General features: G+C 42.8%; 1 protein-coding gene across 13 annotated transcripts in view; it reads left to right on the forward strand.

The window, feature by feature from the left end:
* Positions 1-13,327, forward strand: part of LOC147104537 (paxillin-like) — a 152,439-nt gene that overhangs the window by 109,402 nt on the left and 29,710 nt on the right. For all 13 annotated transcript variants that reach the window (XM_085961931.1, XM_085961927.1, XM_085961929.1 and 10 more), the window contains 4 exons: positions 2,505-2,731; positions 7,815-7,865; positions 8,894-9,000; positions 10,288-10,427. In XM_085961931.1, coding sequence (XP_085818057.1) covers positions 2,505-2,731; positions 7,815-7,865; positions 8,894-9,000; positions 10,288-10,427 — 525 coding nt within the window. The remainder of the gene's footprint in view (positions 1-2,504; positions 2,732-7,814; positions 7,866-8,893; positions 9,001-10,287; positions 10,428-13,327) is intronic.

Consider the following 13,327-nt stretch of genomic DNA (forward strand, 5'->3'; position numbering starts at 1 on the left):
TCAATCAACCTCTCTGGCCCAGAAAGTGAACAATTAAAAGTGTGGAGTCTCATTCCTTCAGGTACCGAATTGTTGTTGGAGATTTTAAAATGTCAAATTTTAAATGTAAAAATTTATTTCGTACTTTTCCTTTCTGTCTCTCTTTCTCAATCCAATCTTTCTTTCGCTCTCTTTATTTCTCTTTCTGTACCTGATTTGACATTGAATTCCGCCCCCCCCCCCCCCCCTATTAATTCACCCTCCTTCTCAGTCCTTCCTGTTTATTTCTCAGTCCTTCAATCTCGTTGGTTAAGGCGATACACTGTTGGTCCCGCTGTTCACTCAGATGCCATGTTGCCCTTGCCACGACATTATCAGCTCACATTCCAGCAACTTGCAGGTCCAAAGAATGTTTGAGCTGAAGGGTACAGGAAAAAATCTAACTAACCGGGCACACTGCAAGATGCCCTGCTCCAGCAAATTCCAGTCCAACATCTTTTTAGTTGAAAGCATTAGTAAATTTATCAAGCTTCTTATTGTCTTTGCAATTTCATTTTGTTTCCTCTAACTGAGATAGAGCATAGTGTAATTGTACAACAATAGCACTAAAGGAAAGTTCAGTGTCTCAGGATGGAAGCTGGCAGAGGTGAGATATTAGCCCAAAGAGGGTAGTATTAGGTTAAAGTAGCATTTGACTGGCTATAGCTTATGTGTTTATCCCTGTAACAATTTATTCTTTACCTGTATTGGCTGAACTCAATTTTTAAAATTATAATATTTCTATAATGTTAAATTCAGCATTTATTTTCTCAACATTAAGGCATCAGGGATGAAACCAGACTGGTTGCCATTGAAATACGAAGTGTTAGCGAGGGATTTGTAGCTGGTCCTTCATAGATGTTCCAGCAAAGGCAATGCTTATTTATGCAAGTTACTGTAGCTTTGAAATAATTGGAAAATCCCAGGTAGGTCAGTCAGTTGAAATGGTCAATCATTGGCCAGTATCTTAGGCTATCAACAAATATTATTTTCATTCAGTGTTGATAGGTAGGCCTAATTGAACTGTCTCTCTCTGTCTGCCTCTTTCTCCTCTCTTTTTTCGGTCTCTTGTTACTCATTCACTCACTCACACTTTGTATTTTGGATGAATTGAAATTATGGGATTATAGGAGTGTTTTCAGAATGTATCGAGAGTTGGCACGCATGTGTCCACATAGCATCTGCAGGGCAATTTCCAGACACGTTGAGATGACTTGAGTTGGCAGCAATAGTTGAGTGACTCAGTTGCTTGTTATGCCTCCAGAGTAATACTTGGAAGGGCGCATTGATGAACAACAGTAAAAGACTGAAGGAAATGGTGCTCAATGGGACTGTGATACATGTCTGGACAAGGTCTATCCTTCACTCTGGTGATAACAGTGATGTGTTTATTGATGTGCTGCTGTACCTTATGGATAGATATGCCGACTGGGATTTGGAAATTTCTGCAGTTATACTCGACGGGGATTTCCCTTTGGATCCCTGTGTTAGAAATGAAGCAAGTAGCAGGTAAAGTTACTAGCCTGTTGAGGGCCGCACTAATTTTGGGGTGGATAGTACCACTCGTCCTTCCAAGGAAATCTTGAGCTGCATGTCTGTCCTGGTGAATGAAGACGACCCTGGGGTACGATCCCAAAGACTAATTAGCCCACCTTCTCAGCAAGGATGCCACCAGCAAAACCACAACTGTCTAGTTTCACACAAACATTTTGTGCAAACCTCATTAGTTAAACTTCATCAAATAAGAGCAGTTATTTGGCATTTAATATGTGAAACTTTAAAAGGATTAGAGGTGCAGAGAGATTTAGGGGTTCAGATATGCAGATCTTTAAAAGTTTAAGAATAGGTTGATACGGCTTTTTTTTTTAAAAAAAGCTTATGGGATCCTAAGGCTCATTAATAATGGGATCGAGTGCAAAAGTAAAAGGGTAGAATATTGTGTCCAGTTTTGGGCACTTTACTTTAGAAAGGATTACAAGGTCATGGAGAGGGTACAGAAGAGATTCACTAAGATGATACCAGGGATGAGAGTCTTTGGTTATGAGGGGAGAGTAGAGAAACTGGGGTTCTTTCCAGCAGGAAAAAAGGCTAAGAGGAAATATGGTAGAGATGTTTAAATTATGAGGGGTTTTAATAAATTAAATCAGGAACAACTTTTTCCACTAGTCATCTAGTCAGTAGTGAAGGGCGAGGTTCCATGCGGCGGGTTGTAAGAACATGAATGCCCTAACATAGACAGTGGTGGAAAGAGAATCCATAATATATTTTAAAGGGAAGTGGGTAAATATTTGAAAGAAAAATTTGAAAGGTTCTGGGGAAAATGGGACTAAGTGGACAGCTCTTTCAGAGAGCTAGCGTAAGCACGATGGGCTGAAAGGCTTCTTTTTGCGCTCGAAAATGCTATGTAAAACTCAAAAGTCTGATGGTGAATGTTTGTTGTAGCGGTAATATATCTTTAACATAATTATCCCTCCTTTCTCTTCCAGATGCCTTGTTAGCCGACCTAGAGTCAACAACTTCACACATTTCAAAACGGCCCATTTTCATCCCGGAGGAGACCCCATACTCCTACCCAACAGGAAGCCATATTTGCCAGGAAGCATCTGTGCCCCCACCAGTGCCGCCGCCTCCCTCTGCTGATGCTCTGAATGGGGTAATCATCGACACAGTTGAACAGTGGCAGTCTCCTGTTTCAAGATATCAGCACCAGCAGGTAGGTGTGAGCCAATCATTGTCTCATGTTTCCACTTGATGCTTATTGTTCTTTGACCCCCCATTCCCACCCCTCGCAACACCTGTGCTTGAATGTTCCATCCTGAATTTGAACACTATGTATACATTCCTTGATGCTGCTTTAGCTCCTCCTCCTATGTAATATTAATAGAATGAGCACATGAGTACAGCAAAATCTACCAGATTTGGATCATCCTGGGTTGAGTAGGCCTCTCCCACCAAGTTATTCAGTATACCTCCGATCCTTCGGGGAACATTGTAAGTTCATTGCAGTTTCACTGCCTTTATAACCAGGGAAGAACAATGTGTCTTTAAAGCCTTCTTGTAATAACTAAGCTCCATCAGCAGCCATTTTGTAATTGCTTTCTGAAAAATGGGAAAAGCCATCTTTGGTACATGCTGCTGTTTTGTGTTATCTGAAAGGATTTAATTTCTTTGGTGGAGAGGGGAAGGAATGCTGTTTATCGTGCATCAGTCAGAGACTAAATACAGCAGTGACGTTTTACGTACAGATGAGTGAGTGTTCTGTGTACCAATATGTGATTTAAACTGTGGGGTGTGACTGGTATGCACGATGAAATGTGATTCATAGTGTTCAGTAGGAGTATAACGTGGGTCACATGGCGGTGACTGGCGTAGAACATGGATTTGGAGTGTGACTGGAGTTTTAGTAGATTGAAAGTATACCTACAGCAAAATCTGCCACAGGTTTGGATCTCTGAGTTTAATACTCTTTCCCATTGAGTCATTCCGAATGGCTTCCATGCTTCAGAGAACAGAGTAAACTCAGAGCAACTCTGCATCACTGCCAGTACCCAGGAAGAACAATCCTTTAAAATTACATTTTAGTACCAAACGGTAGAGTTCCATTAGTGGTGTCAAGTGTTGGTGACTACTGCAACAGATATTGGGGTGATATGGAACAGTGATTGTCAGACTAAATTTTTTTTTTACAGCCTTTTGTGTCCCACTTAGTGGTTTTGGAGGTTTTGAAATGCTGAAACCACAAGGTTTATTCTCTAGAGGGGGTTCTCAAGCATTGCCTCCCTGAAAATTTGGATTTTTGATATTTTTAATGCAATGCCTAATACTTTGGGGTAGACTTTTATAGATATAGAAATATCTAATGATTTCTACTGCTGTAATATCTGTTTCTCTTTCCTCCCAATTCCGCTTCACCTGTCTCTCTGGTTTGCTACTTCCTTAATCAGTTATTTCTTACCTCCTGTCTGCCATCATCTTGAGCACTCGCATGTCATCCTAAAAAGTATATGGATTTATACAGGATCCGCATGTGCTGTACCAAAGAATACATTTTGATGGCAAGAGATGTAAATAAACCAATGGCTGAGTTGGAGTGAATGAATGGTCACCAGCTTCATTCCCTACATTAAAGTGATAGATACCAAGCGGAGTTTAAGCACAACTTGCATTATAATTAATACCAGCAGCAATTTAGCCCTAGTAAGGCTGCAGGTGAGACGAGTCTCACAAAGGGATCCTCGAGACCTTGCGTCAACAGGAGTGTATTTCTGTGAGATTGTGAATGGAGAAGGGATGTGGGCAAAATGGAATGTGAATGCAGCGTCATGTGTTGAAGGGGATTGCAATGCCGATAGTCTGGGACAGGGCAACAGGCTACTAAAATTTTGTCATGATATGCCACTGAAATGTTTCTTTTACAGCGATAAAGGGGAGGCAGTGAATGTTGTATGGATTAATTTCCAGAAATTGATAAAGGTGCCACATAAGAGACTTGTGAAAATTGAGGCAAGTGACATTAAAAGAAATGTAGCCTCATGGATAGGGAGATGGTTAGGGAGCAGAAAGTCAAGAATGGGAATAAATGGATAGCTTTTGGATTGGCAGGATTTAGGTAGTGATGTGTCCCATGGCTCTGAACTATGACCCCTTCTATTCATTCATAGAAGTGATTTGGACATAGGGACAAGGGGAATTACATTGAAGTTTTCTGATGATACCAAGTTAGGGGGCATAGCAAACTGAGGAAGACACGGGAGATTTCAGCTGGATGTAGACAGAATAGTGGGCTGATAAGTGACTGATATAGTTCAATGCAGAGAAATGTGAAGTGATACATTTTGAGAAAAAGAACAGTGAAGGAAATATACTGTAAATGATAAGATTCTTAACACAGTGGAAGAACAGAGAGATTGGGGGATGCAGGTACATGGATATTTAAAGGTGGCAGTGCATGTGGAAAAAGCAATAAAAGTCAAGGACACAAATAACCTCCCAGAGATGTCGGGGAACATAAGGTCTGATGAAAGGGAGGAACTGAAAGAAATCAGTATTTGTAGGGAAATGGTGTTAGGGAAATTGATGGGATTGAAGGCCGATAAATCCCCAGGGCCTGATAATCTACATCCTAGGGTACTTAAGGAAGTGGCCTTAGAAATAGTTGATGCTTTGCTGATCATCTTCCAGCATTCGATGGAATCTGGAACAGTACCCATGGATTGGAGGGTAGCTAATGTTACTCCACTATTCAAAAAAGGTGATAAAGAGAAAATGGGGAATTACAGACCAGTAAGCCTGACATCGGTAGTGGGGAAAATGCTAGAGTCCATTATAAAAGATGTAATAGCAGAGCACTTGGGAAACAGTGACCGGATCGGACAAAGTCAACATGAATTTACAAAAGGTAAATCGTGCTTGACTAATCTACTGGAATTTTTTGAGGATGTAACTGGTAAAATAGATAAGGGAGAACCAGTGGATGTGGTGTATTTGGACTTTCAGAAGGCTTTCGATAAGGTCCTGCATAAGAGATTAGCGTGTAAAGTTAAGGCACATGGGATTGGGGGCAAGGTATTGACTTGGATAGAGAACTGGTTGGCAGACAGAAAGGAAAGAGTTGGAATAAACGGGTCTTTTTCCGAGTGGCGGGCAGTAACTAGTGGGGTACCGCAGGGATCGGTCCTTGGACCCCAGCTATTCACAATATATATTAATGATCTAGACAAGGGAACTAGATGTAATATCTCAAAATTTGCAGACGAGACAAAGCTGGGTGGGCGTGTGTGCTGTGAGGAGGATGCCGAGAAACTCCAGGATGATTTGGACAGGTTGGGTGATTGGGCAAAAGCATGGCAGATGCAATATAACGTGGATAAATGTGAGGTTATCCACTTTGGTGGCAAAAACAGGAAGGCAGATTATTATCTGAATGGCAATAGATTGGGAGAAGGGGAAGTGCAACGAGTCCTGGGTGTCCTTGTGCTGAAGGTAAGCATGCAGGTGCAGCAGGCGGTTAAGAAGGCAAATGACATGTTGGCCTTCATAGCGAGAGGGTTTGAGTACAGGAACAAGGATGTCTTGCTGCAGTTATACAGGGCCTTGGTGAGACCACACCTTGAGTATTGTGTGCAGTTTTGGTCGCCTTATCTGAGGAAGGATGTTCTTGCCATGGAAGGAGTTCAGCGAAGATTCACCAGGCTGATACCTGGGATGGCAGGAATGACGTATGAGGAGAGATTGGGTCGATTGGGCTTGTACTCGCTGGAGTATAGAAGAATGAGAGGGGATCTCATTGAAACTTATAAAATTCTGACAGGACCGGACAGACTAGATGCAGGAAGGATGTTCCCGATGGTCGGGGAGTCCAGAACCAGGGGTCACAGTCTAAGAATAAGGGGTAGGCCATTTAGGCCAGAAATGAGGAGGAATTTCTTCACCCAGAGAGTGGTGAACCTGTGGAATTCTCTACCACAGAAGGCAGTAGAGGCCAATACATTAAATATATTCAAGAAGGAGTTGGATATATTTCTTAAGGCTAAGGGGATCAAGGGGTATGGGGAGAAAGCAGGGACCGGGTAATGAATTTGGATGATCAGCCATGATCACATTGAATGGCGGAGCAGGCTCGAGGGGCCGAATGGCCTACTCCTGCTCCTATCTTCTATGTTTCTAAGTGGGATTCTGCATTTTATACACAGGGGAATGGAATATAAAAGCAAGGAAGTGATGTTAAATTGATACAAGACATTGGGTAGACCACATTTGGGCTATTGCAGGATGTTCTAAGCAGGAAGGATATTACAACCATAGAAACAGTACAGCAAAGATTTGCTAGAATGATACCAGTAATGAGTGGTTTGAAGAAAACTTGGGATTTTTGCACTAGAACAGAGAAGATTAAGGGGGATCTAACCGAGATTTTCCAGACCATCAAAGTTTTTGAGAGGGTGAATAGCGAGATTGTTTTCTCTGGTTGGAAAAATCAGTAAGAAGGGAAAACTGAGGATTATGCCACAGGAACAAAGGTGCAGTGTAGTACAGGAAACTCTCTTTTTACCGGCACCTAAATAACCGGAAATCTCTCAACCAGGAAAATTCAGGTGTAGGTTCAGGTAAGTTTTACTTCATATTAGTGGCCGTGTAACCGGGGTTCCGTGATCTGTGGCCATGTAACCGGGGTTCCTGCACCTGTTGCCATGCAACAGGGACGCCTGGATCTGTGGCCATGTACGGGGCTCTCGTACCGTAGTAAGTATACCTCTCTGTAATCCGGACTTTTTGATCAACTGGCAGCACGTCGGTGCCGGATAAAAAAGAGTTTCCTGTAGCATTATTTTCCACAGCGTGGGTTATTAGAACATGGAATATAAACAGAAAATCCTGAGATATATGCAGCAGGTCTGTCACCATGTGTAAAAAGAAAAGACAGATTAACATTTCGGGTGCAACCCTTCGCTAGAACTGAGAAACTTATTTTCCCTTCATAGATGCTGGCAAAACTGCTGTGTTTCTGTTTTTGTTTCAGATTCCGAGCACTTGCAGTTATTTCCTTTTATTTTTAATTATTGGAACATGGAATGTTTTATCACAAGTGGTTATTGAAGCCAAGACTATAACCGTGCTTAAAAGAGACTGGATAAATATTTGAAAAGGGATAATATTAAAAGGATACAGAGAATTGGGATTACAGTAGATACCTGCAGTTGAAGAACTAGCTCCAGCATAGATGCAGTCAGAATAGTTTCCTTCTATGATTCCATGTCTGACATGTATAGATGACACACTTTCTCCTGCTTTTTCAGGGTTACCAAGAAGAGGTCTCCCCTTCTACTGGAGTGACCAACTCTCCCAAGGTACAGCCTGAATTGTCATGTAGCCAGGTCACAGACTATGAGATTGTCTGAAAGTTATCGAATATTTTGGTTCTGTGCTTCTATTGTGATATCTTCAGATTTTGGCTATTCCCTGCTCCTCTCTTCCCCTTCCTCCCTCTCTTTTCCCCATCTCACCATCCCCCCTCTCTCCCTCTTCCCCTCCCCATCCCACATGATTTTCTGTCCATTCATTTAAATAGATGGGAAATTGGCACACACATCCCTCCTTTACAGTTGTGGGCTCAACTTTCCTGTTTGTCCTGCATTGGCTGTGCCCAGGCGACACAATAGCTGCAGGTGCAGGACGATGAAAACCTACACATGTACCTCATAAGAAATTAAAATGGCGAAATGATTTACATCAACATTTTTGTATCCCAAAAGTTATAGAATCTGATTTATGTCCCTTGATCTTCAGAACATTTTGATGTTTTCATCATCCCTGGAGGCAGGCTAGTCAGATCTAAAGCTATTCATTGTTCTGTGTTGGTGCATGTAAGTGCCAAAACTGAAATAGTGCAAGATCCAACTTTTTTTCAGTGTTGTAATAAACTGCTAAAAGCCCCAAGGTGCTTTGTCTCACATTCAAGAGTACAGCTGCCTACAGATTCAAGGTGTGTTTTCTGGCTGCAACGCCAAGCCACACCTGAGGCAGTAACTGCTACCTTGCAACGGTTAATTTAATTAATTTTATTGGAGGGAGGAGTGGCACCCAGATCGGTGATAAACTGGAGCTTTGGGCTGCAGTGATTCAGTCTTCCGAATTCATTTCTCATTTTAAGAATAAATGGAAACTTGGGAATAAAATTCTTTACGGTGTGTGGTGGAAACTGAATGCTACCAGTTCTCTCCGTCAAAGCACAAAACTAAATTGTAGGAAATTTTGGAGTTATGTGTATTCTTCAATCTCAAGATGCCTGTGGCATATTCTGTTGTATTTGAAAACCATTTCTCTGATCTTCATTATTACTGTTCTCATTACTGAATATTCTGGGTTCTCATTTCAGCCACAACAGCAGACCTACCCCTCAAATGTGAAAGGCAGCTCCTCTCTTACCCGAGATTCTGTTAGTCCTCCTGTGCCACGTTCCTCTGAGGAAGACCACGTTTACAGGTACTCAACTGGGACGAGTTTAAGTGGAGTGGTAGATAATTTTATGCTCCAATAGCAGTTTCCTCTTTAAACAGCATGAAAGCACCTAACTCAGAAAGGCCCTTCTTAAGCAGAGTGATGGGTATGAACTCCCTCTCTAAGCAAAGTGACAGACAGGGACTTCCTCCCTCAGCAGGTTGACAGCATTTGGTTGAGACTGATGCTCTGTGTCAAGGCAGAGGGACAGCAATAGTCTTAAACAAGAACATGTTTCATTAAATGGAATGACAGTGATAAACTAGGACTGCCTCTTTGAATAGAGTCACAGTGATAGACAAGGACTGCCTTTTTAAACAGAGTGACATTGACAGCTGAAACAGATCCATTTCCAGATAATGTCTCCTAAAATGGATGAGCAGTCAAAGTCTTGGGAGACTTACAGATAGCCTTGTAAGTGGAAACATTTATCATACTTACCTGCTAACCTTGCCTTGCTCAATTTCTAATGTTAAAAATAATATACTATATATAAGCAAATTTATTGTTTAGTGGCATGTGTGGGGTTGTTAAAATTCTCTTCAGAGTGATGAGACAATACAACAATAACTTGCATTTATATGGTGCCATTAATGCAATAAACGTTCCAAAGTGCTTCACAGAGGAGTGTTAGATGACCAGCAGTAATCTGAGAATTAGGGAGATGACTAAAAGCACATTTAGATGGGTCTTGGAGGAGAGAGTTAACAAAGGATTTCGGGAAGGGAACTGCAGAGGGCAGAGCCACGATTGTCACCAATGGTAGGCCAGGGATGCACAGGAGGCCAGAGTCTCAGAAGCTGAAAAATAGGGCTGAAGGAATTTGTAGAGGCAGGGCAGGGTGACGCTCACGAGATGACCGTTAAATGTAAGACATCAGCTGATTTATTCAATTAGTGTCTGTTTGATATTGTAACTTGACACCGGTTAGTAAGTGGCATCTTCACCATTTGCGGTTTGGGGTCATTCACCCTCATGAAGGACAATAGTGCCCTCCTGTGAATGTCATCAGCAGCCATGTTTTTTGACTAAGTTAATTTGAACCGTGCAGGGTTGTGTACCTGACGGAAACATGATACGCTGGTTTGATGTGCAAGTTAAAACAAGAACACAGCCACTTCAACTTTACTCCCTGTTGTGCAATCTGATGCTGATGACGGTGTTGGGCTGTGCCGGTGGTAATGTTTAAGCAAGGTATCTAATATTGTACCGTGTGACTCATCCCGCTGAGCTTTCAGACAATAGCACCCTCTTATTTTGTCACTCATGCAGCTTCCCCAATAAAACAAAGTCCGCAGAACCTTCACCGATTGTCATGACTGCTTCACTGGGCAGCAACCTCTCCGAACTGGATCGTCTCCTACTGGAACTGAATGAGGTGCAACACAACCCGCCCAGCAGCTTTGCAATAGGCAAGTGTTTTATGTAATATACGCGGGGAACTTCTGCACTGGCAAGCAGTGTTTCGGTTTGTTTTTATCCAGTTCTTTCGAAAGATCCATGCTTCAGTGCAGTGAGAGAGAAAGAAAGTGCCATTTTTCTGTTTGCTTGCTTTCTTTCTCCTCTCCCACACACTGTCCTCTTCTGGTTTACTGCCAATGCCCTAAAGAATGTGGGAAAAAATATGACTTCCATGGGGATACTAAATTATTAAGATAGTCTATCGGTAGAAGAATACAGTTTCCTAGGAGGAGTAGAATCCAAGCTACACTGTAGTACCAAGTCAGATGGTAGCAGGACATAGAACCAGCTGTTGTGCTTGAAATGAATCCCCTACTGTTTAACATAAGGCTGGGGGACAAGTGGAGAGTGTGGGAAGGTTTTCTTTTGAGAATTGCGCCCAAGGGTAGAAAGAATACAGAGCAGAAAGGCCATTTTTAGAATTGACAGATGGACTTTTCCTACTGGAGCATGAATCCACTTGTGAGACTGTAAATGTATTTGGAAGTCTCTGTGCGAAGAATCAATGTATAATGTACACTGGTTGCTCTAATATGTCAAAAGCAGCAGTCAGTCTGTATTTGCATTTAATCTCTATTTACGTAGTGTTTGAGAAATACAGATTTTTAACTGTAAGACCAATTTATTGCTGAAATAAAAAGATCCATTCGTCCTCTCGAGGTCTCGGGGGCCCAAGAACCATTCTCCCGCTGTGGTGGGGGTTCGGTCAGATAGCCAGTTCCCAGGCTTTTGCCAGTGTTGTGGCAGAATTAGAGGTAAGTAGCACGGAGTCTACTTCTACAGAGTACTAAACCTGGGAATTTGGTGAGGTGGGGGTAAGAGGTGCTGCTTGTTGCATAAAAAGAAATGTAAACAACTAGGGTTAAATTAGGACTGTGGGCTAAGTTACAGTAAAGACCCAAAGCATATAACTAAATTTAATAAATTAAACAAGGTTATTATGTGAATTAAAAACTTTTAATAGACAATTGAGTATTTCAAAACATGAAAACCTAATTAGTTAAACAAAATACAATAGAGGTGGCAGGACAGGTGATGTGTTGCAGCTGTAGCATGTGGGAGCTGGTGGACCCCAGTGTGATCCACAGCAACCACACCTGCAGTAAGTGTCTGCAGCTCGAGGAACTTCGACTCGGAGTTGATGAGCTGGAGTCCGAGCTTTGGACACTACGATACATCAAGGAGGGAGAAAGTTACCTGGACACTTTGTTCCAGGAGGCAGTCACTCCCCTTAGGTTAAATACTTCAGATTTGGCCCGTGGTCAGTGACAGGAGGGTGTGACTACAAGTGAGGCAGGTATGTGGATCCAGAAGGTAACATTGGAGGAGTCTCAGCCCTTGCACTTGTCCAACAGGTACAAGGTTCTTGCAGCCTGTGTGGACAAGAGCAGGGACTGCAGGGAGGATGAGCAAACTGACCACAGCACCATAGTATAGGGGGCCATCCAAGTTGGGGGAGTAAAAAGGAATGTAGTAGTGATAGGGGGCAGTATAGTTAGGGGGATAGATACTGTTCTCTGCAGCCGAGAGCATGAGTCCCGAAGCCTGTGTTGCCTGCCCGGTGCCAGGGTTAAGGACACCTCCTCGGGGCTGGAGAGCAACTTGGAGTGGGAGGGGAAGGATCTAGTTGTCGTGGTCCACGTAGGTACCAATGACCTAAGTAGGACTAAGAGGTTCTGCTGAGGGAGTATGAGCAACTAGGGGCTAAATTAAAAAGTAGAACCACAAAAGTAATAATCTCTGGATTACTACCTGAGCCATGAGCAAATTGGCATAGGGTCAATAAGATCAGAGAGTTGAATTCGTGGCTTAAGGATTGGTGTGGGAGAAATGGGTTTCGATTCATGGGGCACTGGCACCAGTACTGGGGAAAGGGGGAGCTGTTCCGTTGGGACGGGCTTCACTTAAACCGTGCTGGGACCAGTATCCTGGCGAATTGAATAACTGGGGCTGTAGATAGGGCTTTAAACTAAATAGTGGGGGGTGGGGGGGGAGGGTTCAGGTGAGGGGAAACTTAGAAAGTTAAAGAGAAAGGACAAGGCAGTAGTGCAGGGTAGCGATAGGGGCTAAGATAACCAGAGTGTGACAGGAAGGGACAGAGCATACAACCATAAGAGTCATTCAGATTTTTGAACTGCAGGGGAGTCGAGGGTTATGGGGAACAGGCAGAAAAGTGGAGTTGAGGCAAAGATCAGATCAGCCATGATCTTATGAATGGCGGAGCAGGCTCGAGGCGCCGAATGGCCTACTCCTCCTATTTCTATGTTATGTTTTATTATGAGATACATGAAAGTTGCCCATGAGAAAATGCCTTGCTTCAGCTTGAAACTCCCCCTGTAGCACAGCTGAACTTGGCATGTGAGAAATTGTACAAATCTGAAACCATTTTACTACATTGTGGCACCAGCCTTCTGCACCATTGCCCTGCCCTACATCATCCGATTTTGGAGAAATTGCAGCATCTTCGTGGAGTATTGCAGTTTAATTTGACCTCTCACTTCAGCTCGCTTGGACAGCACACTCTGTCCTTGTGGATCAATGCACTGCTCCACTGTTTGTTCGGGCTCAGGTCAGCGCCTGCAGATTCCCACATTGCTTCCAGTCATGCCACCCTAGGAAGCTAACGAGATGAGGCCCAACACATGCCCACAAACTGTTGTTTTTCTTTAAACAGAACACTTTACATCATTTTGTAGCTTTTTACCTCTGAATCAAGGGTTGGGGGTTCAAGCCCCACTACAAACTCGAGTACGTAATCTAGGCTGATGCTTCACTGGATTATTGAGGGTGTGCTGCATTACAAGAAGTGCTATCTTCCAAATGAGACATTAAACCAATGCCCTATCTGTCA

Source organism: Somniosus microcephalus, chromosome 19 (assembly GCF_052327205.1).
Source record: "Somniosus microcephalus isolate GS21.2 chromosome 19, FLI_Smic_1.0, whole genome shotgun sequence".
NCBI lineage: Eukaryota > Metazoa > Chordata > Chondrichthyes > Squaliformes > Somniosidae > Somniosus > Somniosus microcephalus.